At 37.3% G+C, this 27,200-nt stretch overlaps 1 protein-coding gene across 1 annotated transcript; it reads left to right on the top strand.

Moving 5' to 3' along the window:
- On the top strand, window positions 1-27,200 carry PAXBP1 (PAX3 and PAX7 binding protein 1; the record flags this gene model as incomplete). Its single annotated transcript, XM_009282949.1, has 17 exons — window positions 1-124; window positions 1,812-1,988; window positions 3,163-3,384; window positions 4,558-4,661; window positions 5,508-5,728; window positions 6,670-6,859; window positions 11,940-12,063; window positions 14,369-14,468; window positions 14,925-15,040; window positions 17,372-17,571; window positions 19,588-19,732; window positions 19,891-20,012; window positions 20,770-20,846; window positions 21,110-21,176; window positions 22,784-22,930; window positions 23,331-23,485; window positions 25,662-27,200. Coding segments are annotated over 17 exons (2,409 nt in total), but the record flags the coding sequence as incomplete, so codon positions are not given.

Genomic DNA, 27,200 nt, shown 5'->3' with positions numbered 1-27,200 from the left:
GAAGAAGTTTTTAAAGTGAAGAAATCAAGTTACAGCAAAAAGATTGTAAAACAATTGAAGAAAGAATACAAAGAAGACCTTGAAAAATCAAAAGTTAGAACAGAGGTCAATTCTCCAACAGATGGTAACTGCAAAACTAACAGTAACTTTTGTAATGGAAGAGATTAAGTATTGTAAATACAAATTACTTGTTTTCAGGATGACTTGTTAGGCTTTTTAGAGGATTTAGCATTTAGAACTGAAGTAAAGCATGCATTAAATGTGTTCATTTGAACCTAACAAATGCTATTCTGAAGCTGGTAGAGTGTTCTTTGATTCTCCTGTGGAACTGAATGTTTCATCCTTCTAGGATCCTTCATCCTTCTCGGATGAAACTTCTTGGCTACGTATACTGTTGTCAGTAGACCTCAGTAGTTTCTGTATTTCGGCTCTGTTTATGTCAGATGAGTTCCTTCCAATTGAATTAGGAAGGAATTAAACTAGTTTAGAACTGTGTCTGGTCCTTATCTGACAGGATGTGTCCTTGTAATGCATATTCTCGAAAAGGAAGATTTTGGGGTGAGGAGAATGGTGTTCTTTGTTATTAAGTAAATTATTCAACAGCTGCCTGTTTCAGGACTTGGACCTTAGAGTAGACTTGATGATTAAGATGACAGGATGAGAGTGTTGGAGCAGAAGGATCTTTTAACAATGTACAGTCCTCCAGAGCCTGGAATAGAGCCTGGGATTTCAATTTCATTGTACTTCTGCTATTGGTTTTTGGGAAGCTCATTGATAAAGCATAGTGATTCCTTTTCCAGTTAGGTTTTTGTGTAATAACCTACAACGCTATGAGCACAAGCTGAGAGGCTTCTGATCTAAAGATTGCAATGGTATAGCTGAAGCATATGAGAGTTGAACATGGTCCCATGCAGAAAATTGCCCTTTTTTAAGTTAATTAAATTAGTCTTTTAAAAATCTTAAAGATTTTTAAAAAGGCTTTGTCTTCATTTAAAAAACCCACAAATTCTTTCTTATTAGAATCTTCAAGTGGCCTGTGCAGTGGTACGGGGCATGAGAAAAAACAGAAATGATCATTTCTGTGGCTAATGTTCAGGTGATCTGTGGAAACCTGGATCTCAATTCTTGCTTCTGTCTCAAAGATCCTTTAAAAATTGTGTTTTGCACATGAATAATGTGTGCTTATTTTCTGTTTGCTTGTTTTGCAGTCTCTGTAGTTGGTTTGGTTGTAATGCAAAGACCTCATAGCTGCTACTGAGTCAGTAGTCTGGATTCTCTAAACAAATGCTAAAGTCTAAAAACTCTGCTATGTGCAGTTTGGATTGGATAGCTGGATTTAACATGCGTTTTTTTGCATAATATTTGTATCTGCTGCCTGTATGTTACCCACCTACTGTGGGGTAATGTTACACCCAGCCCAAGAGGAAAATGAAAGGGTTCTTTTGAAATGAGTCCGTTCTTGCGGAAAGATTTGGTGTAACACAGGCAGTGCTTTCTAATTACATACATAAGAGGCTGTGTGAAGGTTGCACATATGATCTTAATCATTAAGTTGCCTCATTTTTTTTTAATACTTGGCAATATGTAGAAATTTTAGTGGTGGTTGGGGTGTCTGCTTTGTCAAATTTTATTTTGAGAGGATGTAAGTGACTTAATCACAATTAAGAAGGCGTATTTTACTAGATCTCAGACAATAAAATTATCATTTAACACTTTCATTTGATTTTTACTTTTGGTTGTTAGACCTTAAAAAAATACTTCCGAGTGATCTGTATAAAAAGAGTAAAACATGGGCTTTGTTGTCTTACCAGTCGAACCACCACTAGAAAAGACAGGACAGATTAAGGATATAGGTCAAGAAGATGGGACTGCAAACAGTGAGCACGGTGAAGAAGAAATGGAAGTTGAAAGTGAGAAGGAAGAAGAAAAACCAAAAGCTGGTGGGGCTTTTTCAAGTGCTCTGTCATCACTGAATGTTCTCCGCCCAGGTTGGTTATTGCAATATGTCTGATACGTTAACAAATGCTTTAGCCAGTGTTTACAGCAGACTAATATATTTGAGAGATTAGGAAATATTTTCCAGCAATATATCCAGCATCTGAGAATGAAAGCTGTGCAATTTTACAGGCCTTATGAGAGAAAACGTTTTACTACTGAATGCTTCATCTTGATGTCAAAAGCAGGAATTTGTCTCTCAAAGTGATGACAAACTGTAAGAAAATCTAGATTTGGAGTAGGTGACTTAATGTGAATTTTAACTGCCTTCAATTAAAATTCTGTCTTTAGTTCGAATGTCTCAGTTACAGGTTGCAAGGTATCTCAAATGTTTTCCTATCTCATTTTGTCTAATGAGGTTCTAGTCAGGCCCTGAGACCAAAGAAATCGGTCTGAGAAAGTATTTTTGAAACTAGTTTACTAATTGTTAGCTAACTCATGGTAGCCTGCTCCCCAAATAGAAGATGAATGTCCTGGGTCCACAGACTTGGCCATGTTTCAAGGGAAAGAGAATTTCCTGGTTGACTCCCAAATCATTTTTCCTTTTAGGGGTAATTGCAAAGTGGTGCGATATGTACATTATTGCATCTCTAAAGACAGCTTGAATAGAGTATTTCATGTCAAGTATAAAGAGAATCTGAAATTTAACCTTTTGTGCATGCCTAATCAAGTTAGTGGTAAAAATTATTCATGTTTCAAAAAACTGATTTTGCGGGACCATTCTTGTCATCATCTGTTGAAGTGGCCGATGTTTTTTGTTCCCGCAAAATAAGAAGAGTTGGGAGCAATATCAGGACAGGAAGTGACACAGTCAAGAACCTCATTTTCTTCCTCCCTTTGCAATAGTCAGCTCCTGTAAAGGGCTTCCTCTTTAGGACTATTTCCCGTAGGAACATTGGGCTCCTGCTCTTACAGCACGTGAGCTGCTGGAAGCAGAGTGAGATTTTTTGGGAAAGATCCCAGCTTTGAGGGTTTCTGGTCAGCAAGTTTGCATGTGGAGCTTGTAAGTTGCTTGCAAATGTTTCTGTGAGTACGGATTTTTTTTCCTCTCACTTTTTTTTTCTGTTTGCAAAGATGACTTGATAGGGTGGCAGCGATGAGTAATAAGAAGTCGTAATACCTGTTTTGTTGCAGTGCTTGTTTAACAGTGCAAACATCTGTCTCTAGGAGAAATTCCAGATGCTGCTTTTATTCATGCCGCTAGGAAAAAGCGTCAAATGGCTCGTGAACTTGGAGACTTTACCCCCGTTGACAGTGAACCAGGTAAAGGCCGCCTTGTTCGAGAAGATGAAAATGATGCCAGTGATGATGAAGATGATGACGAGAAGAGGAGGATAGTTTTTACAGTGAAGGAAAAATCCCAAAGGCAAAAGATTGCTGAGGAAATAGGTAAAACCTTTTTAGAAGGACAGCTGATAAACATTCACACTGTTTTCATTGCAAGCGCTCCCATTCGACATTTTTAAACAACACGTTTTTCAAACAGGCATGAATCTGGAGTTGTATTCTGTTTCTAAGGAAAAGTATTGCATAATGGAATCTGCGTGTAAAATTTTGAGCACAAACTATGTTCCCGTGCTTAGAAGCACACAACTCTAACAAATCTGGTGGAAACTTACACTAAGGATCAATTCGTATTGTTCCTGTACTTTGTTTTTCAGGAAGTTGTGGTTTCAGCTGCTGGGATAGAGTTAATTTCCTTCCTAGTAGCTGGTACAGTGCTGTGTTTTGGATTTAGGATGAGAATAATGTTGATAACATGCTGAAGTTTTAGTTGTTGCTGAGCAGTGCTTACACTAAGTCAAGGACTTCTCAGTTTCTCATACTGCCCTGCCAGTGAGGAGGCTGGAGGTGCACAAGAAGCTGGGAGGTGACACAACCAGGACAGCTGACCCAAACTGGTCAAAGGGATATTCCATACCATGTGATGTCCTGCTGAACAAAAACTGGGGGTAGTTGGCCAGGGGGGCGTGGCGGCTGCTCAGGAACTGGCTGGGGATCAGGCAGCCGGGGGGGAGCAGCTGCATTGTGCATCACTTGCTTTGTATATTCTTTTATCATTATTGTTTTCCCTTCCTTTTCTGTCCTATTAAATTGTCTTTATCTCAACCCACAAATTTTACCTTTTTTCCGATTCTCTTCCCCATCCCACTGCAGGGGGAGTGAGCGAATGGCTGTGTGGCGTTTAGCTGCCTGCCAGGTTAAACCACAACAGAAGTATATAGTTGTGAAAAGAAAAACATTAGTTCTTTGATATAGCATTCTTCTTTCTGACAAGCAGGTAAAAGAACCTTTTGGAAAAGGAGAACTAGTAAGGTATATAGGATTTTAACATTAGAGGGTTTTACCAGCAGTTAATTGCAAATTTACCCATTGGATTTTTTTTTTTTAAGTGGAACCTCTGTGATAATAATTCACAGGCTAGCGTCTTAATTCCTCGTGAAGAGGAAAGGAGAATGCACTGAGATGTTCCCACTGCAGCATGGTGTCTCAGGTTTTTGAACTCATGGCCCTTACTACATTATCTTCTTTTTGTTACCTGTCTGTTTTACTCGTATTAAGGTATTGAGGGAAGCGATGATGAAGCACTGGTGGCAGGGGAGCAAGATGAAGAACTCAGTAGATGGGAGCAAGAACAGATACGGAAAGGAATCAACATACCTCAGGCACGTATTTAGTTGTGAATTCTTTTTGGTTTGTTTCTGCATATATTGGCTAAATCCATTACAAACTTGAGTAGCTTACAGAAGGCTGTTTCATCTGAGAAGTTCAGTTGTAACTTCTGATATTCTTTAAAGAGAACTGAGAGGTCAGATTTTAAGTATCCAGTGGTATCCGTTTCATTAGTCTTTCTGTCCTGGGTAGATACTGATTGGTTGTGGTGCTGTTAACCAGCATTTATTTGCAGCCTAAAACAGAGCTAGAATAATGCCGCTTTGAAGAGCTCTGTTCTTGTTTATCATTGGGTTTGTAGAGTCTATGTAAACAGTGTGTGTTTTTCTGTTGTTTCTGTATCTTCTGTTGCAGCACAGAGTTGGAATTTGTAGCAGGCTGTAGCATATATTGCCTGTGCATTCATAGTGAAGTTGCCACTCAGTTGAAGAGGACATTTTAAAAAAAAAAAAACATTTCAGCAAAATCACAACCAGACACACTGACTTTAAGAACCTATGTCATTCTATTAAATAGTCTTATTAGTATAGTCCCAAACACTTGGTTATTGTAGGAGTTACAGGCTGGTTAAAATTGTCATTTAATAACTTGTTATAAGTTTAAATACCTAGAATGATAACGATACTAAAAGTTTGTCCATTTAAGAAGGTGCTTCTGAGGGAATTTGTTTCTTCCACCTTAGGTGTTGGAAGTTCTACGCTTAAATCCACTTGACAATTACATTTTGTAAATGTACCTGCCTACGTTTTTCACTTTATAACATTTGAGATGTGTTAGAAAATAAGTTTCTCCTTTCTTTAAAGTCTAATATAGTACAATTGCATTTCCTCTTCCATTAGGTTCAACCAAGTCAGCCTGCTGAAGTGAATAATCTGTACTACCAGAACACTTACCAGACACTGTCTTATGGTTCATCATACGGCATTCCATACACTTATGCTGCGTATGGATCATCGGAAACCAAGTCTCAAAAAACAGATAATACAGTTCCTTTCAAAACTCCCAGTAATGAGATGACTCCTGTTACTATTGATTTGGTAAAGAAACAGCTTAAAGACAGGTAGGACAGACCATCTTTTTAGACTTAAAGACCTGTCCCCTAGCTTTCTGTTCCTCAGGCGTCTTTTAGTCTCGGTGAGCAAACACAGAGTTTCATCGCTGGAAAAGTACTGACTGGCACATCCATTAAAAAAAAAAATAAAAAGGCAAACAAAAAAGCTCAAAGTGAAGATGACATTGACACTTTGTTCGAAAGTCTCCTTGGATTGCTTCTCTGGAAGTGAAGCTTTAAAAATGAGGCCATTGATCTTGTTGAAGACAGGTCTGAGTTGCATCTTCTGGACACTGCACAGTCTTATAGTCAAGAATTGAAAGGCCAGTGAGGTGTTTAGCTTGTCAAGTTGCATTCTTTTAAACTGTGAATCAGATTTTTCCCCTTCAGTAGATAAAGAATTTAAATTTTAGTGTATACGGGGTTTTTTTGGTTTAAACACTGTAATCTGCTTGTCAGGTACGCAAAAGGTCCTACTGAATGAACAACCCAATTGCAGTGAGAAATCATTTGTAATGAACAACTTGCACTTTACATGTCTTCAAAATTGGTTTGTATGCCCCTTGTAGTGTTACAACTTTTGACAGTGAGTTAAGTTAGTAGAAGAACAAGACCGCTTTGTATAAGCTATAGTTCTCCCCCCCCCCAATCCTTTCCTCCCAATTTTACTTTAGGGCCAGCCTTGCACTGTTCTAAGTGCTATCAACTCCTGTAAAAATCTGTGGGAGCAGGCAGTTTAATGCACTCAGCATAGTCTAGCAAATTAATTTAAACCATTAGCCTTGCTGTTTATGTAAAGGGGAGAAAGTGACAAATGAAAGTTAGAGAGTATGTCTTTGCAGTATTTCCCATATATAGACTTGGTACTTGCACTGTCTGTTTAATATCTCAACGGTCTGAAATATACAGACTTTTGGATGTAAATTTGCTATTTATCCGTTGCCCTTCAGGTTGGACTCTATGAAAGAATTGCACAAAGCTAATCGGCAGCAATATGCGAAACATCAGCAAAGCCGAGAGGACTCTACCAAGGCAATTGAAAGATTAGAAGGGTCTTCTGGGGGTATTGGTGAACAGTATAAGTTTTTGCAAGAAATGCGAGGGTATGTCCAAGACTTGCTTGAGTGTTTCAGTGAAAAGGTAAGGATGCAAAAACATTCATCTTTTTTCAAAAAAAAAAAAAAAAATAGGGACTCTTAGTACATGCCAAACACCACATCTCCCTCTGTTTTCGAAAAAAGTCCCCTGAGAACGTATTCTTCTAAAGGTTTGGTTATTCGAGAGTTGAAAAGATAACTTTTCATCATGCTAAGTTGGGACTTGCTGACTTGCTGACTTGCTGACTTGCTGACTTGCTGACTTGCTGACTTGCTGACTTGCTGACTTGCTGACTTGCTTTTTTAAAAAAAAAAAAAAAAAAAATAGGGACTCTTAGTACATGCCAAACACCACATCTCCCTCTGTTTTCGAAAAAAGTCCCCTGAGAACGTATTCTTCTAAAGGTTTGGTTATTCGAGAGTTGAAAAGATAACTTTTCATCATGCTAAGCTGGTTATCAGAAACCTCTCTTTCACAGTGTAAGAGATCACTGACTTTAGATTGCCTAAAAACGCTTTTAGATTGTATGTCTTTAGGATTTTGGTAGATATTCTGGCATTTCAACTTCACTCAGGTGCTGCTTTTCACTTGTGTTGGATATCAGGTTAACAAAAATATGGGCTGAATTACAACTTTGCTAGTTTCTGGAATGCTTTATGAACACAGTAACAAAGACTTGTATTTTGTGTGTTGTTATAAACTTCCTCCTGCCAGCAGTTTCAAATACTTGGTATTGCTCTAGTGTCTGAAGGAGAAAAGTTTTTAAAACTAGTGTAGCTGTCTGAAGACACCCAAACTTAAAAGTATACTTCTTTTCATGTAGTGTGATACTTTTGTATATGTCTAACTTTAAAACTTAGTCTGTCTTTCTTATGTTATTCATTATGCTTTAATTACTTACTTTGTTGTAAATACAACAGGAGCTCCTGAATATATATATATTTATTTTTATATATATATATATTACACACAGGAGCTGTAAAATTCAGCTAGCAGTACATAGGCTATTTCTCCATTGTCTTCTGAGTTGAATACAATAGTGTAGTATCTTCTTAATACATTAGCTGTCAGAATTACTTGAGTAGTTGAAGCTACTGCTTACCTAGCTTGTTAGGTGTGGGAGAGGAATATTAAAAGCATTCCGGTTGCTCATGGGTTAGACAGTAATTGTCCAGCATTAGTGGTATTGGGAGATACCCACCTTCAATCCTGTAAGTTGATGTCCTGAACAAACCCAGGAAGTGTGGACCAGTTAATTCACCCACCTAATTGATTAGTTACAATAGATACTGTTCACTGAAGAAGCAGTATTCCTGAGTCTGTATTGGCATTAGCAGTTGAGGGGTGGTAGAGGTACTTTCCTCTGCAGCTCTGTAAGTGCTGGTTGCCCAGATGCCTAAATTCCTACTTAAAGATAACTTTTTATATTCTTACTCTGAGATAAATTTGTATTTCAGAAGACAAGTTAAATACCTGTATCTCTATTCAGCATTTGCTTTCTGAAGACCTCTTGTTAAATTTCTTTTGTGATAACTAAGCCATGTCTGGAGGTTCTCTTTGATAGCCCATGCTGTCTTGTTCAAGTATTTTCTTTAAACAAATTGTTTTAGAATGCACCATTCTGAGTATAAACCAAGCTGCCTGGTTTCCCAGATTTTGTGTAAACCAGGAAAACTTACTGTTAAGTAATAGTGTAACAATTTCAGTCTAGTATGTCGGAAGGTTATTGACCCATCTAGCTATACTAGTAAATAAATCAATTCCAGATGTTATACAGCAAATTAGCTGTTGATAATTTAACAAACAGGCTTGTTAAAGTTGCTTTCTTAGAATATACCTTTGCTTTCCTGGTAGTTGGTCTTTTAAGGATTCTACACCTGTACACCTTCCTCCCCCTTCCCACCCTCCCCATACCCCCCCTGCCATGCCAGTCCATTGAACTTTTAAGATGTGATTTTTATCATCTCATGCTTCTTGGGGGCATTGACAAGAGTTTTGCTGTTTTCAGTTGGAGGCTGCTGCAGTACCTGTATGTACAATGAGTTGCAAAATTAGGAGGTGATGTGGTCAGTTTCAGGAGCGTTTCATTTGTTATGATGTCCTATATATTCCTTGTTTCTTTGGCCAGATAATTGGTTTTGGAATTCAGTGCTTTCAGCATGGCAAAAGTACTATCAAATTCAAAAACAGGAGCCCACAGGACATGGCAAGGTTTTCTAAAAAGGAGGTGGGGGGCGGGGACAAAATAAAGTAATAAAATCAGTATCAGTTTTTATTTAAGTGAAATAATGAAATGCAGCAGGAGAGTAAATTCTTCTTATCTTTTGAGCGTAGAGATAAATTACCTTCAGCTTTTTTGTAGAACCTGTGGCCCTGACTACTTCATATTTAAAGTGTGTGTGTGTTTATAATGTATAATGTATGTAGTTGTTATTATAATATACATAAGCATATAAAATGTGTATCCATATGTGTAATAACAATATTATACATAAGCATATAAAATGTGTATCCATGTGTAATAACAATATTGTGTGTGTGTATGTGTGTGTGTGTATATACACACATACATATATGACCACATACCCTAAATACGTATAAAGCTAGGTCCCTCCCTATCCTTTCAAATATGATGCTTTGATGCTTTCTCTTTATTTCATTAGGACTAGTCATGGTTATTAGTCAAATTTACATTGGTACAGATCTGAATGAGAAAGTGGTTTGCTGAAGAAGCACTAATGGCTTCACAATATACTTGTCCACTCCAAAAGAGTCCATTCCCCTAGAGTTTTCTTGTATGTCTATTGATTTAGTTTTGGAGAACAAAAACCATCATCACAAATTAGACTTTCTTCCCCCTACCATCTTACTTCTGCACCTGTTCACCATGATCAACCCTTCGTGACACCCAACCAAACAAAACCATTTTGTTTGTATTCTGTTTTGAAAAGATTCTGAATGTTAGAAACACTTTGCTCATTGGTAAGGTGCAGTGGAGAGTATAATGAGGCAGCTATTGTTAGAGCAGAAGATGCTTGCATGACTTCCTTCACAAGTAATTACTGTCAAAATTATGCTTTCTGAGAAGGCTAGAAAGTGGTAACGGTGTCTTTGCATTTTGAATGTAGGAATATGCAAGGGATACTCTCGGAACAATTTAATCTTTCTGTATCTTTGACAGCACAGTTAGATGAACTAGATTAGTTAGATTTTACCTGCAAAAGCAAATTATCAAAACACACTGTGTCAGAGCGGGGGACTGTAGGTTGAAATTACCCTTGTCATCTAAATGTTCAGAGAGCTTTCCACTTTTCCTCTTACACTGTTTACGGTGAAAGTGAAGAAAAAAACCCACAAAACACTGAATTTAAGGTATTGACTAAACAAAACACAATTAATGAGGGCTGTAACTTTATAGTAGTCAGTGAAATTGTCATCAACTCATCAACCACAGTATTTATTATAGAAGAATAATGGCTTCTAAGTCTCTTGTGTTTTAAATGGGAAATATTTTGAGTGGATTCATATATCTGAATACGTAGCTTTTTTTTTTAATCCTGAGGCAGTTAGAGAAAGAACCTCTAGGGATGCTTTGAAAAATTTTCATATAACTTCAATTTTAGAATTCCCTTTATACGCTTAAGAGAAGCAGCTATATTTTCTATGGTAAACTGCAGTAAAACTAGTATTTTTTTAATTATTATTTCTGTTTTCAAAATTGTCTTAAATTCCAAATATACACTTCCAGTGCTGGGATATTCCCTCCTCCTATTTCTCTCTACTCTCTTTTCTCCAAACGAAAGTTGTACGTATTTTGAGTTCGTGCAGAGTTGCTTTCATTTTAATCCCTGTAGCCCCGTTTATACCACAAAGAGCTAATACTTCTTTCCTTTTAATATCTCCTCTGATCTGTGTGTCATTCTCGGATAGCTGAAATGGCCCTGTATCTATAATCTCATAATCTTATATTTTACTGGAGGAGGTTCTTTAATAGCTGCTGAGTCATGTTCTAAATTACATCAGGAAACAATTTCTGATTTTTATCTTTTGTTTTGAAAAAAAACTTAATCGTGGATGGTAGGCAGCAATGAAATATTTGAGCTAAAAGGCTGGAAGACTGTGGACTAAGCATATGTCTTGGAGGTAAGGAGGATATGGCTTAAGTGTTCATAGCAAAAGGACTTGCCTTTCCAAATTAAGAGATTGTGAAAAGTATTGTTTTGCATTTGAATATTTATAGTAATCTAATTTTAACTTATCCTGGGAAAGGAACTTTTGCAAAACTTTTGCAACGGGGAATCTGCAATTTAATATCAGGAAATTCCTAGCTGTTATAACATCATCTATTTTTGTTAGAGTTGCTACTGAAATTTAGTCCACTTAAAAAAAAAAAAAAAAAAAAAAAAAAAAAAAGAAAAGAAAAAAAAAGTGGCAGGTCTGATCCGACTTAAGTCTGTATCGTTCAAAGGTTATACTTAATGCATAACTCACACGAATTGTACAATTTCAATTTTAATGATAGGCTAGAGTAACATTTTACTGATTTGAATTACCTGTTGGCATAACATGCTTATGCAGTGTTTTATTGCATTTCAGTAATAGTATTTCAGCATATGCTAATAAGAGTTATAGCAAAACAGTATCTGCTGGCTTCAGGAGGTTAGAGTCACGCTCTGGTTTTTCACTGTATACAGCCAGGTTATTTTCTCATTAAAGTGTAGAATACTACTTCATTCTTACTTAAAGATAGAGAGGAAACAATGAGGTCTGAGAATTCTAAGCACTGTAACACAATATGTAACACACTTGATAGAGAAAACAAGAGTACTTGAAATAACATTTCACACTCTCTGAAATGGTTGTCTTACTGTGTAGACTCATTCAATCAAGAGAAATTACTTTCAGAAAGCTATTGCTACGGTTGAAAGCTGTCAGCGTTGTTAAATGCATGCATTTTCTTCACGTTGAAATATTTACTGGTCCAAATGATCCAAATGGGTAAAAGGAAACAGTTTGTGCTGCTAAAAGTACAGTGACAGCATTATGCTTCGGAATAGTATGGTACCCCAGAAACTAAGCACCTGAAGAATTTGATATTACGTAGTGTGTTGTATTTTTACAGGTGCCTCTGATTAACGAACTTGAATCCGCAATGCACCAGCTGTACAAACAGCGAGCTTCCCGCCTTGTCCAAAGACGACAAGATGATATTAAAGATGAATCTTCGGAGTTTTCAAGCCATTCAAGTCAGTCCATCTTGAAGGTTTTTATTATTCATTAAACAACCTTGTTTACTTAGTATGGCTTAATTTAAATGTAAATGTTTAAAGTATGACTGTCTTAAAGTTTATCCTTACTCTTGAGACAGGTACAAGCAAGTTTAGATAAAAGTTCTCTAATCTGTTTTGTTTTCAACTCAAAGCCACTCTAATTCTGACTTCATCTCTCCTTTCTGTTGCTCTTAACTATATTTTCTCTTCCCTAGCACTGAAAATGTATGCGTGGTGGCAGTGGTAGTAGTGGTAGCATGTGACTCCAGATTTTCCTTTTATGTCAAGGCTTTTTTTTTTTAAAAAAAAAACCTCCTTGAATCTATAAATTTCCTGTAACATCTACAGTTAACTCAGTACAAAGCCATGAAGCACTGGGGTAGAGTTGACTTTTATCTAACGCTCTATTTTGTAGGCAGCATAAGTATTTCATTTCAGACACTTAACTGGTAAAGCTAAAGAACTGGAAGAGATTGGTGCCGTTGTTAAAAATCAGACTAATACAAAGTGACCCTATATGAAATACAGCTTAAAATTAGCCAGTTAAAATACCTGCTTACTGTGAGCATGTGGATGGGGGATCCTCACTGAGGAGTTTTCTTGTGGTGGTTACTCTTCAGCATGTAAAACTCTACAAAAGTATAAATGTTAACTTGGATGGAAATATACGTTCCTTGGAGGAGGTTTTAATCAGCATGTTAAACGACGGGTAAAATGTCATATTAATAGTAGTCGTCTTTCTGCTTTGGAGAGCTTCCCATTTTTAAAAATGGCTTGTCTGTCCTATTGCTGACCTAAAATCCTATAATAAAAGCCATTTCCTATTCTGTCACAGTGTGTCCAGAGATGAAATTTTGTTAATACCATTAGATAGAAGTTACTGAGGGTGATAAAGCATTAGGTCATTCCTTTATGGAGTGGTTAGCATACATATTCCCTTTAGGACTTTATTTGGAGCCCCAGGCATCACATGTAGGCCTTGCAGTTTTACCATGAAAATGCTGTTGTGAGAACTAGAAACCTAATGTACTAGAAACGTATTTCCTAAAAGAAGCTTAGAATGGATTATTTTAGACTGGAATTTAATGGTGGGTTGGGAACAGTTGTCATTGTCAAGGCTGGGTTTTAAAGAGAGATCTTATTTAGTATCTGGGAGTCTTGAGAATGAATTTCAGTGTGTCTAGAAATAGTTCAGTTCTGTCCCTCAAATTGTCACAGAAACTAGGAATTGATGCCAGCCTTTGATTTGATGTGTGTTGTGGACATAGACGATCTGCTTTTCTTCATACAGTGTCAGAACACTAAGGGGCTACAAGTGAATTTAAGTTTGTCTGCCAACTTTTGCTTTACTTCTGCGTAAAGACAAGTAGCTCGACTTCAAATAACATTTTAAAAAATTGGACAAATGATGGCTTCATCTGTATGTTAAGGCTCTTAGTAGTGCTGGTATAGAATTGGAATACTGATGTAGATCGTCATTAATATTTTTAATGACGGATTTGTAAATAGATTTAGTTAGAACATGTAAATTTACTCCTGAAATTTGGGTAGGCTTTTGTTTAAATTTTGATGTTTATATTTTAGTGAGTGGACTTGATCACTGGCTAACGCTCAATCCACTTTTAAAAATTTTCCTGAAAAGGATGAACTGGAAACACTCTTGGGTCTGCCTGCTGGTTGCTGATCAGCTTCACTGGTTAGCTGTGTTGTTTTCTATAGTCAGGAACATCTATAATGAATCGCAGCTTAAAAAGAGGAGGGAAGATGCTTTATTTTCCTGTAGATTTTGACGTGTTTTAAACTTCAGGCAATCTAAAGCATGTGAACTTAGAAAACACTACGACTAGAACTCTGAAATATCATATATTCCTATTCTGGTCACTCTTCTCTGCCTTTCTTTTTGTTCATTTTCTTTTCAAAAGATACATGGTGAATGTGTTTATGTAAGGAGCACTTTTTGTCTTGGAATGTTCAATTTAAGCAATTTCTGTTAAAACTGTTGACTTTTATATAGTTAGGCACTGTTGTGAGAGGGACAAGAGTGAAGTATGGTGAAAACTATTTGACATTTAAGTGGAGATTTTTCCAAACTCCGCTACTTCCTCTTTTAACCTCTACACTTGCAAATTCAGGCTTCTGGGTGCATCTTTTTGAAAACTTCGACTTTCTACTTCAAATTACACTTAGTTTAAAGTAGGTAAAAGGCTCTTATGAAACTGCCTGCAACACATTTATATAATCGTAGATAAGCATTTTAATTTTCGTCCATGTAATTTTACAGATAAAGCACTGATGGCACCAAATCTTGAATCTTTTGGACGAGACAGAGTGATCTATCAAGAACAAGTAAAGCGTCGGACTGCAGAAAGAGAGGCTAGAAGGTAGAGTACTGAGATCTCTTGTCCATTCGGAGTCTTTGCCTGCTTGCAGAATACAATTGTCCTGTGTGACATACTAACGTAAGTAGCAGTGTTTGCTCCTTTCCTGCAAAGGGAAGAAAACACTTAAGCTGGTATGCTGGGCAGGGGTATTCTTATATATCCCAATTTATCATGCAAGTGTGCAAAACAAGGCACCGTTACATGATACTGATTTAAAATCGCCAAAAGAAAGCATAGTAAACCCATTCCGTATCTATATGGTCTCTGCTGGTTTCTCTTCCTTCCATTGTTTGAGGCAGCAACATAGTGGAATGTCTGAGGTGGTGACATAGTGAAAGGTTTTTTTCAACCTGGATTTCCTTGCATTAAAAGTTATGACAAGCTTAGGTGGGTCTGTTCATTATATGGGGAGGGGGGGGAAAGTAATAGCTGGTTTATACTGCTGATTCTTTTCAGAGCTCGTCGTAGACAAGCAAGAGAGCAAACCGGGAAGATGGCAGATCACCTTGAAGGCCTTTCCAGTGATGATGAGGAAACTTCAACAGATGTTACAAACTTCAACATGGAGCGAGGTTAGAAAAGCTACTGAAGCTTTATGTAACAAAATACAGAAAATTCGGCAGAAAAAAAAAATTGATCCAAATGCAGCCCTGTCCGTATATTTCACCCTATTTCGGAGAAAGTGTAGGAACTGTTCCTTGCTGGATCATCAACGTGACCAAAACAGTCTCTTTCACTAACCTGTTGTGCAGCTTGCAGCTAATTAAATACCCCATCCTTAGTGAGATTCTTTTTATTTAACTCTAATGTTCTTTTGCTGGCAAGCAGTAAGCTTTTGTACCTTCAGTGGATACTAAGTCTTCCTTCTAATTTGTAATGTGGTTTATCATTCTTCAAATATCTGTTTGTTTTACATATGAAATTCTGAAAACCTCAGTGCTTTAGAAACCTTTTTTTGCTTGATAGGAATTATTTTCTGGAGTTTTGTGTAAGCATCTAGAAATGCAATGACTAAAGTTTTGCAGACTCTTGTTAAAGCCTGGCAAACTTTGCAGATGACAGAAAACAATGTTGAATGCAAACATTGCAGAAAAATCTTGTGATACTGACTTGATTTGAAATACATCTGCAGTTTTATGATGGTTTGCTTAAAGTAACCATTATTATACAATTATGCATAACCCTAATTATGCAATAAATGGGGTTGTCAGTTAAGCTAATGCCTCTAAAGCACTGGGAGAACTGCAAGAAACCCGAGATCTGGGTGAGTATGGATAGTTTGATGGAACAGTCATCTTTTACAGCGGCAGTTAAATGGAAAACAATTCCGGTGGTTACTGTGAAACCAGTACCGAAGAAAGCAGAACCTCACTGTAGTAATCCTGTTACCTTCTCATTTTGAACCTGAGTAAAATTATCATTCTCTCTGATTAAAGAGAATTTAATCAAATTAGAAGAAATGTGGAGAAGGGGAGCAGCAAGGATCACATATATAGAATTGTTTATGTTGTATGTGAAGAGGGATTAAACAGTTTTGGACTCTTTGGCTAGAACGATGTCGACTTTTCACAGTATGAGAGCTACAGGGCATGAAATGAAGCGATAGGATAGGTTTAAAGTAAACAAGTCACTCCCCACAGAGAGTGTAATAAAAACGCCAAAGTCATTGCTGTAGGTGGTTGTGGAGACCCAAAGTATGAACATATTAAAAAAAGCAATTAGATGAACTGTCTTAGCAGTTGGATCCTTCAGAAGTGCAAACAGTTTCCACACCTTTAGTTGCTGGCTGATTTGCCAAAATTGTGGATGCAGGAAGAGTTCTTTGATAAGCAAAGCAACTGTTTAGGGTTGTTAGGTGCTATAATTAACTTTGCTAAGTTAAATGGTCTAGATTAAAAATTCAGTGTGGCTGAATTGCTCTTTGTAACTTGGCATTTTTATGTGTACAAAAGCCTTTTGTAGGAGTTTCATCAGTTTCTGAGTAAGCATAGTATTTCTAAAGCTTTTTTTTATCATTCATAGCTCTCATGTTAATCCAGAATCAGCAGTGAGCTATATGGAACAGAGGGATGCACTTTGGACCTGCTAACTTTATTTATAGCATCTCTTCTTGATCCCAGTGTGAAAAGTGTGTTTATGTGACATAATCTCATGTTCCCTCAGCCCTCTCTCTACCTGCTGTGTGTACTAGTTATGTTAGTTGTGTACAGGTTGCTACTGTAAGTGAACATTTAAAACAGTGGCTGCAGCAAAAATGACTGATTAAACTGAAACTAACCCTGGGAAGTAGAAAAGATGAAGGGAAAATAATATCTAGAGAAAAAGTTTTGGACTGCATAGAATACTAGTACTGTAAATACAAAAAAATGTAAGGAAGGTGCTAAGGAATTGTAATGGTTGCCCAGTGCTAACAGCCATGTAATGTTCAGCAGTTTAGCATGGTGTCTGCCAGGACCCACTCTGTCTGAAGTGCCGATTCAGTTGGCTTATCTGAGATGCCCTCCTGTACTTGCACCTGGATGAGCAAAGTTGTAGAATAATTTGGGTTGGAAGGGACCTGGAGATCAGCTGTTCCAAACTCCCATGCAGAGCAAGGCCAGCTTTGAAGTTAGATCCACACTGAATACAGCCCAACACATCACCAGTCCAATGTCTGGTAACTGAAAACCATCGTATGAAATGTTTAAAGCAAGACCTGTGATAAAACAGTATATCAGAGAGTACTCATGTCCTTGTGTTTTTATCGCTTTGTATATTTGAGGTAGAAGTAACAGAACTTTTAAAGGTGATGGTTTTTTGGTTTTGTTTATAGGAGTTAGCTTATGCCAGTGAGCATCAAAGTCCATCTTGAGGTATTACAGGGAATAGGTGATTAACTTACTACTCTTTTTCTCCCCCACCAGATCGTATATTGAAAGAATCCAGCAAAGTTTTCGAGGATGTTTTGGAAAGCTTTTACTCAATTGATTGTATTAAGTCACAGTTTGAAGCTTGGCGCTCAAAGTACTTTGCTTCTTATAAGGATGCTTATATTGGCCTCTGTTTACCAAAGCTGTTTAACCCTTTAATCAGACTTCAGCTGCTTATCTGGACTCCTTTGGAGGTAAGGTCCTCTGCAAGCAACTTCTACGTAAGCTTCTATACAGTGGTTCTTTCACACTTCTGCAGAGCAAAGTAAATTGCACCTTGGGTGCATTCTTCTCATAACTGCGTGTTCTAGGCATGAAGTTTAAAATGGGCACCTCTCTTGGGGTGAAGCTTTTCTGGGAAGTTTCTGGACTGTTGTCCTCTGTGTTCCCAGCAGGACAGAGTTCAATTCAGCACATGCCAGTACCTTCTCAGTGAGTGGTGTAGACTAAAAAGCCAAACAGCTTCTTAAATAATACATTTAGGTTGTAAAATACTTAAGAGAAAACTGTGATTCTAGAGATGTTGTTTCTTCAGAAGTGGAACTAAGAAGGATGTTTTTATGTTGACTTAGAACCTATGTCTCTACATTATACATCTTTCTTTCTCTCACCTACACCTTCATACCCTGTAGAACTCGGGCTGGCAATTTCCAAGTCTTCCTCATAGTACTCATTGCCCAGTTATTAGGTAGGGCCTGTGGGAGAAGCAGGACAGCATTGTTGCAGCCCAGTATCCCTGGCACGTGTTCATTGTCCAGCCTGCATATGCGTGCTGACATGAGTAGCCATCAGGACAAACAGTTCAGGTAGTTTTTGACTCCCACTCTGCTCTTCCTACCAGTGAAACTCTTGTGAGGTATTTCTGCTGCAGTCAGGTCTTATTTTCACAGTATTGGTAGGAACTTACTTTTTTCTGCCATGTTGGCTTTTACTGGGGAATGGGAGTGGGTCAAGCCACAGAGTGAGCGCAGTTACGTAAGCTTGGGGTTTTTTTAGGAAACTAGGCTAATAAGGCAGATTGTCCTCTTCCCTTCAAAACTTAGTTCATCTACAGCACCGTCTGCAGATGTGTCAGCCTATCTCACAAATGACTGAATCTCCTTTTTTCAGAAGTGGTTTTTTTTTCTTAACTACTAAGAGAATATTTGTGGAAGGGGATCTTCTTTTGCCTCTGCTCTGATTGCAGAGGAAGGGAAGCACGAGTCGTCTTCCGAGAGCAGAGTATTTAATTTGAATAAAAGAGGGAAAATCTATGAAAGGTGTCCTCACTGAATTTAAAACTGTTTTTGTACATTTTCCCTTCTGCCATGCTACTTCTATGTAGGTTCCCAGGCTGGCAGAACAAAGCTCAAGTCAGTTGGAGACATGGTACAGAATTCTCAAACCTAATCGTTTTCACTACTCCGTGTTACTGGTCCTGTTAAGCATTTTATTAAGTTAGAAAAATTACAAGGCATTCATAAAAAGAGGGGTTTAATCCAGAAGCATAATTTTATAATGCAGCACAAATGAACTATACTTCTCACTCGTACCCTAATCTGTGGGCTTTTATTTGGCTCAGGTGTAATTAGAAGTTAAAATCTGTAGGGCAACAGCTGTCAAAAAAAGCAGTCGTACTTCCACCATTCTCGCTTTCATTAGATCTAGTGATTGTGTGGTTGTAGAGTGAATTGGTTTATTTGGCTGATTTTGGAAAATTGACCTTGCTCCCCATCCTCTCTCAGGTTTTGGTTGGGTTGGGTTGTCCGTATACACTAATCTGACCTGTGATGGCATGGTTAGTAGCGTCCAGGCAAAGAGGCAGAACATTTTCTTCGCTTCTCAGGAATCGGGCTTGTCTATGTTTCTGAAGGAAGCAGTATCACTGCTTCAGAAGTAGGGGAGCCAAAGCAGGTGAAGTAATTTGCCCATCCTTGTGCCAGGTTAAGAGACTGTTTGGTCTTGAGGCACTGTATCTTTTTTTTTTTAATTATTATTTCCAGTGTGGATGAGTACCTGACATGTAGACAAAAAGGACTAGATTTTTGAGTTGTTACTGTGCTCAATTGCTGCTTACCCTGCCTGCTTAGCACACTTGGTAGACTGTTTTAAAGTAGTTTTGTTCTGTTTTGTGAGTGTATCATACTTGCATATATAATACTTTTTTTTTCTTATTGTGTTGACTTTGAATCTCTGTTTAGGAATCTAACCTCAATTCTTTTTTTTATTAGGGCAAGTGTCGAGATTTTGAGACTATGTTGTGGTTTGAATCATTGCTATTTTATGGCTGTGAAGAACAGGAGCAAGTGAAAGATGATGCTGATATTTCACTATTGCCTACCATTGTAGAGAGAGTTGTTCTTCCTAAATTAACAGGTATAGTCTTAGAAAGAAAATGGGGGAAAAGGGAGGTGTGTGGAAGCTGACGCTTGTTTGTGCTTTCAGATTTTACTGTTTTGTAAATTATTGCCTGACTGACTTAGTACCTGTATTTGAGTATTTGCAAAGTGGAGTAATTCCTTAATCCCTTACAGTGATTTCTGAAAATATATGGGATCCTTTTTCTACGACACAAACATCTAGAATGGTGGCAATTGTACAGAAACTAGTAGATGGATATCCTTCAGTGGTGAATGCAGAAAACAAAAATACACAAGTAAGTTCTTTTTTCTTAAATATCTTGCATAAGTTAAGGAATTTGAATATATTTTTAATACACAGTATTGGAGAACACAGCATGCTTAGTGAGGAGCGAGAAAGAGAATTTTGCAATTATTTGATGCTCTGCAGACTAGTTATGGAGAGTCAAATACGGTGATAAATTAGGAGGAGGAACTCAGTGAAGTCTCCCCAAAATAGATGTTAGAGATAAAAAGAGATACCAAATGTACTAAGACTTCTTGGTCTGCAGTTTTGCTTTAAGGGTCAGCTACAAATAGTTGGGCTTTTCTTTTTTAGATCTTTGTAACCTTTTCAAATGTATTGCCTTGAAATTTGATTGATTTACTTACCTTTGAATACGATAACTGATGTCATGAGTTCAGGTGCTGTAGCTAATGCAATGTATGCATTGCCTTTAGAATAATGGGAGATAGGCCAAAGTGCACGTGTGTGGGGAAGTTACCAGAAGATTAAAAATGACAAAAGCCCTGACTTAACAGAAGCTAATTGTATAGCCAAGCTTAACCATAAAGTGATTCCATTGCCTTCAGTTTTTATTGAAAGTGTCAAATTTCAGCTCTGTTAATTATTATAGGCTTCTCTAAGACTTTATTTATGTGTGTGCTTAAGTATGTATGACTTCTACTGTTAGGGTCATAAATGTTCTTTGTTGCTTTGAAAACCAATTTCTGAGTGGTTAACTACTAATCAGTGCTTTGGACACTTTTAAAAAAATAATTTATCTGTTTCAGATGCTTTTAAAGGCATTGTTGCTAAGAATGAGGAGAACACTAGATGATGATGTATTCATGCCCTTATATCCAAAAAAGTAAGTTTGCTTTCAACTATGGTGTTAGACCTTTATTAGCAAGTCGGTGTCTTCTATTCGTAGTTAACAGGGGTTTTTTCCCAGTATGGTTCACTGGCTGGATACAGGAGATCTTTCGTTACCGTACTGTGAGGATTTAGCAAAGACAAGCAGGATGGAAGGGAATGTTTATAGAAATGAACTGTGTGTGGGAAGGAGGAAGCCAGCAAACTCCAGACAGAGGTGGTCTTGGTTGCTCATTAAAGAAATCTCTTACTTTCCAGCATCTTAGAAAACAAGAACTCTGGTCCATATTTGTTTTTCCAACGTCAGTTTTGGTCCTCTGTTAAGGTAAGTCAGTAAATACGTCTGGTAAATCTTTGGTCTAGACAGTGTAGCAATAAAATCCTCTTCAAATTTGTGGAAAATGGTAGATGGAAATTGCTTTAACTTTATTTGAAAGAACTCTAAATTAGGATTCTTAGTCTTTGATAATGCACTGTGCCCTCTTCAAAAGACTGCCAAGTGAAAGCACCATCGTTTTAACTTGTATGTTGTGGGTTTACTTAGCATACTCAGCCCAGTTTTTTTAATGTCATTGCGCTTGTCAGAATGAAATATGCTGCTTTTATTTCACTTACATGGGAATGAGAGAGCTTGGTTTGTTGGGGTTTTTTGCATATATGTATAGTGTGAGAATCTTCATGAAAATAACTTGGCCCCTCTTGGAAAGCTCACTGCTATTTGTAAAGTCTAAGAGCATTTGTAATCCTAGTTTAATTGAAACGATAGTGAATGTGAAAGAAAGTGTCTCTGTGTGTGGAATGTGCAATATAGAGTTTGCAAAGATCTGTAAGAAGCTATGACTGTTGTAGTTTATGTCCAATAAAAGGCTGTGAAGAAAATTAACTCCCAACTAAACAGGAAAGTAAAGTATGAGACCTGTGTTGATTGAACTGCTGATCTCCATGATCACGCAAACAGAACTCTTACCTGGAATTTTCTGTTTAAATTGCAGCAGTGAGGGAGACTGTATTCTGAATAGGTTTGCAATCACTTCATTTACTTAAAAAATTTGGCACTGAATTCTTTCACTTTGAAATAAAAGTCAACTTCTTAAATGCTCTCTAGAGCAAAAAATGCATAAAGCTCACTTATTAAAATGCTGTTGTTAAAAGTGAAACAGATCGCTTATTTAGGGCTTGTGTCTCTTAAGAGTGGAATTGCCTGCTTCTGGCAATATCTATCGGAGCCTGGGCAGTTTAGAAGTGTGCGTGCTGTTACCACTGTTTTATTTTAGGGAAGCGTTAAAAATACAGCTCTCTTACGCTAGCAAGTCAGTTATAGCATCACGGACGAGCAGAAATAGAAGCTGGGAGACAAACGCTCGTTTACTGTTTCCTGATGATCTGCCTCACCGGTAAACTGCTGGCTGCGTTCGTTGGTACGAGGCTGGCAGCGATTCTCCACAGGCCATACGCCAGTGGGGAATAACAGCTGTACAGTTGGCTTAGCCAGCACTCCCCTGTGACACTGTCCGTGTCTCTTCTGTCACCGTGCCTTGGAAATCAGGGTGTGCTGACAGCGTAGCTGGGGATTTCATTGACAAAGGGGGCTGTGAATTCGCCCCCGTATGGCACATGCTGGGCCTCACTTGGCTTGACATTGACACCAAATTTTGAGAACGAGATGTCTTAAAACTTTTTAATTCTTTTTTTTTCTGATTTCTTGCGCAAAACATGAGCAAAGTTGAGGTGGTGGTAGTGGTTGTATGAGAATTTGTAACCCTCTAGGCTGGTACTTTATGGATTCTGAATAGTTTCGAAGCTAACAGAAGGCGTATTTCCACTGCTTACCTTGGCCATGCTGTTGCATTTGAAGAGGCTCTAGAGTGTTTGATCAACTTCCTGGTTTCAGTACATTTTTAAATACTTATTTTCCCTGTGTTGTATTTTCAGTTATTAGGAAACTTTCTCCAGTGGTATGGAATCCTTTCAAACAAAACTCTCCAGGAACTGTCAATAGATGGTCTGCTAAACAGATATATTCTTATGGCTTTTCAAAACTCTGAGTATGGAGAGGACAGCATTAAGAAAGCTCAAAGTGTAAGTAAAATCAAACAATGTTTAAAATCACTTGTAATTCACAAATTTCAACTGAAGGAAAACTGTAGTTAGAACTTGAGGTTACCTATGAAATCTTGACTTTAATATCTCAAAGTTGTGATGTCAGTGAAAAAAAGATTTTTTTTTTTTTTTTTTTTTAATACACAAACTAAAAAAAGAACCTTCTCTGGCTCATACCTGTAGATAGTTTAGGTATAGTGTAGGTTTCAGTGTTTTACTGCTTGAATTTTGGAAATTTTTTTTTTGGTAGGTTTCTCACTGTTTCGCTCAGTTGGGCCTTGTCACTGCAATCTTACCTGGCAGACTTCACAAATCATGTTAGATAGCTTTTAAAATTTTGTTACGTTGTGTTTAACTTTCTTTTTCCTGTTGTGTCTAGGTAATTGCTTGCTTTCCTAAACAGTGGTTCGCTAATCTAAAAGGAGACAAGACTATTTCTCAGCTAGAAAACTTCTGTAGATACCTTGTTCATCTGGCTGATACAATTTATAGAAACAGCATTGGTTGCTCTGATGTAGAGAAAAGAAACGCGAGGTAACTGGCTTTTGAGTTAATGCAGTTGCAATTCTTGTGCTTTGTGTTATTTTGCTGATGCATGCAACCACGGGTAAATATCTCCATACTGCTGCATGTCTTTTGAAACTTCTTCAAACTTAAAAAATGTTACGGTGTGGTAGATGGGGAGATTTTTAAGGTATCTGGAAACAGCAGCTGCTGGAAATCTTTAAACATTCATAATATATTCTGCACTACTGCTTAGCGTCACTGATTCTGGCAAATTTTGTAGTTACTTGTTTTGGATCTTTCCACCTTGTGAGCCTGTTGCAGATTCCTGCATAATGGCTTCTAAATTACAAACCGTGCTTTTGTATATGGTACAAAAGTTCTGACTATTTACACAACCGACTAGATGAACCTGTTTTCCCCTAGATCGAAGAGTCAGTTTACTTGTATCTGATAACCAGCATAATTAAAAGTCCGGATTAGATGCATGAATGTTACTGCTGGCCAAGTAACCTGAAATGCTGTGGGTGTATCGTTTTAAGCAATGATGAACTTAAAAACCAAATTGTTGCACTGATACGCAGGAATATAACAAGACTGGAAGATTGTTTATTCCTGTGCTGTTGCATGAGGAGGAGAGGGTTTCAGGCCAATAGTTCCGTTGTTCCAGCAAACCTAAAACTTGGAAAGACGAACCCCCTTGCTACCTGCATTAGTCATTCTCGATAGCTGAACTTGCTTGAGCCATTGTTGAGTTACTCTTCAATTCTTGAGGCTCTCCAGGGGATTAGATCCTTCTCCCTTTTTGATCTTATGCATGGCACTGAAACGTAGACAGATGTTTCCCTTAAACCGTAGCAGAAAAATCTTGGTTAAGAGGTTCGGGTTTTTTCTGCTATCAATTTTTTTTCCAGTTACCATGTTGGTTATTAGACACTTTTCTGTCTTTAGAGTCACTTTTGGCTGCGGCATATGAATCATCTCGTTTTCAGAGAACACCGAGCTTTGTGCCACGCTGGGTTGTGCTCAAACAGCTTTTTATCCACTCTCAGGTTATGCCTCAGAACTTTGTGTCCAAAGTATAATAGTAGTGTCACATACCATTTTAAATTTCCCCATGATTCAAATTCAAAATAGACTTGTTACTCCTTCCTTTCTGAAACCAAAACGCCTAGCCTAGCACGATACTGGAATTGAAATGAAGGAGCTGAGAGAGAATCCAGTGGAGATTAAACTTGCTCTCTTTTGGTAGCCTGTTTCTGAATTTGAAAGAACTTTCTTTACCAGCTGAAATGATAACTTGGTAAAACTTTGTATTGGAAGAGAAACGTCCGATTAATCCTTTTTTTCACAGTGAGCTCTAATTTAATTTCTATCTTCCGTCTTCCTGCTTTTTCCCGGCATTTAACAAATCTGTTGCCGTTGCCCCCATTAAGCAGATAAAATGTCTGCAGCAGAAATACTACTTTTTATAACTGAAGAATGTCATGTCTTTTCATATAAAACCTGGTGCAGTTGTTTGAAACAAAAATGCATTAATTTCTGCCGAGAGGGAATTGTATCTTTACCTATGTCTGTTGGTGCTAGTTTTCCACATGTTGGATGCTTTTTCACAGATCGGCTAGGTTCATTTTTTAAGACTAATTTTGAACTTCTAGTATTTTTTGTGACACTGGTCTAAATTTCATGTCCATCCTCCTAGCAAGATACGAGAATTGTTCTTGACAGCCGAAGTAGTACAGTCCTCCGAGCAGTTCGTTCACTCTGAGCTTCCTAGATTGACCTGAATTGGCATGCAGTTCGTTGGTGGCAAGCTTTATACCTTTTTAAGGCATGCATTAAAGCATACTTGCTGCCTTGATGTTTTGTTTTTTTTTTTTTTGGCTTAAACGTTAGTTACCAAGGGAGCTGTGACTCACTGCACGGTACCGTAAGTAATCCGAGGCTTTTTCTTGAGATTATACTGCATCTAGTGTTAAACCATATTGTATGATTATTTCCTACTTCCAAAATAATTTTTTTCAATCTCAGTACAAAGCTGATAACCAACTTATTTTATCAGACTAGGCAAGTGGAGGAGAAGGTGATGTGAAGTTATCTGAAACTGATTTGCTATATGGATTCACGACGTAGTCTTCTGTTGAAATATTAATACTTGTACATGATTGTTCCATTCCTGTATTGACTTCTCCTTCCTCCTCTTTAGGGAGCACATAAAGCAGGTCATAAAGCTTCTAGCAAGTATCCGAGCGCTGGATCATGCTGTGACAGTTGCAAATGATCACAACGTAAAAGAGTTAAAGATTTTAATAGAAGGAAAATAGACTTTTCCAACAACTCATTTTGAGCTTTAAAACCATTCCTGATGTGTAATTTATGTACATATGTAAAGTTTCTTAAACTTGTAAAGTATTGATCTTTGTTTTAATACAAAGTGCATTCTTATATACAGCATCCTTAAAAAAAAAAAAAATTTGACTTCTTTGAAAACAAAAATGGAATCCCAAGATTGTCATCTTTCCAGAAATCAGATTTTCCTTAAAGTTTCTCAAAATCTTGTTTACAAAAATACTTTGTACCCATGATTAGTAGTCACCTGCTCCTGTTAATTGTTCCATGGTTAACTGGAATGTGTATAATATTATGTGTAATACAATGTATGCATATATTTATACCACCGTGTTGCTTTCACACTGGATATAGTGATCTTTTACTGTTGGAATAAGCTTTTCATTTGCTAAAAAAATACTTACTTTGACATTAAGATGATCATATTATTGGTCAAAAGGGCTGGCAAAACATTCAAATATGTGAAAATCATTTGAGCTAAAGAGTAGAGATGCTTTCAAATGGAACCTGACCTTTAAAAAGCAGCTGTGCTGTACTCAAATTGGAATAGCTAAAAAATTATTTGCATTCAGAATATGGAGCTCTCGAGACTGTTCTTAGAACCGAAACAGAAAGGAAAACCCAAATCAATGCTTAATTATTTTTTTTAATACAGGCATACAATGAGAACTTGTGATTATTGTGCAAGTGTACATGACAGCACTTCCTAAGCCCCAAACACCTTTCATTTTGTAGGAGTAAGAGTTTACCCATGAACTGTAGACCCTCGTTCCTTGTGCAAGTTGGTTAAATTCACTGTTTGTGTCTTTTTGGGGTTTTTGTTTGGGTTTTTTTTTTTTGCTGTTTTTTTGTAACTTCATACATGGAACCTGTTTGTTCTGATTGGTATTGCTAAAGATGTCAAGCAAAATGAAGGTGAAGAAAATTTTATATCCTATGATTTGAAGTATTTATGTTGTAGTAAATATTCAAATGTTACACTTCCCACTAAATACCATCTAAGAATAGTCTTGCAAAAGAAGCATTTAATTTACATGTAAATTAAAAAGAAAACACTTTAAAAACCTGGTGGTTTACATTGGAACGATAGTGACTTGATCTTGGGGTCCAAGGCGTGGGAACAGCTGTAATAGCCTTGGATTAAGAGCTATTTCCAGATGTGCCCTACTTTTTCGGGGAACTGCAGCAATAAATTGGCATACTGAATAACATAAGAAATCATTGTATTTTATGCTCATGTCATGTGGTATAAATGAGTATATTAAAAATGTACAATTTGTAACATGCAGACTTCATTTGGACACTGAACAGTTGTTTTTCTGAACTGTTGGGATTGATGGAGTACATTCAGAAATACCTGCTTTTAAAAATTGTTTCAATAAACTCGTCTGTCAAG

Source organism: Aptenodytes forsteri, unplaced genomic scaffold (genome assembly GCF_000699145.1).
Source record: "Aptenodytes forsteri isolate BGI_AS27 unplaced genomic scaffold, ASM69914v1 Scaffold2, whole genome shotgun sequence".
Taxonomy (NCBI): domain Eukaryota; kingdom Metazoa; phylum Chordata; class Aves; order Sphenisciformes; family Spheniscidae; genus Aptenodytes; species Aptenodytes forsteri.
The sequence above is the reverse complement of the archived record's forward strand: the minus strand, read 5'-3'. Positions and strand labels throughout refer to the sequence as shown.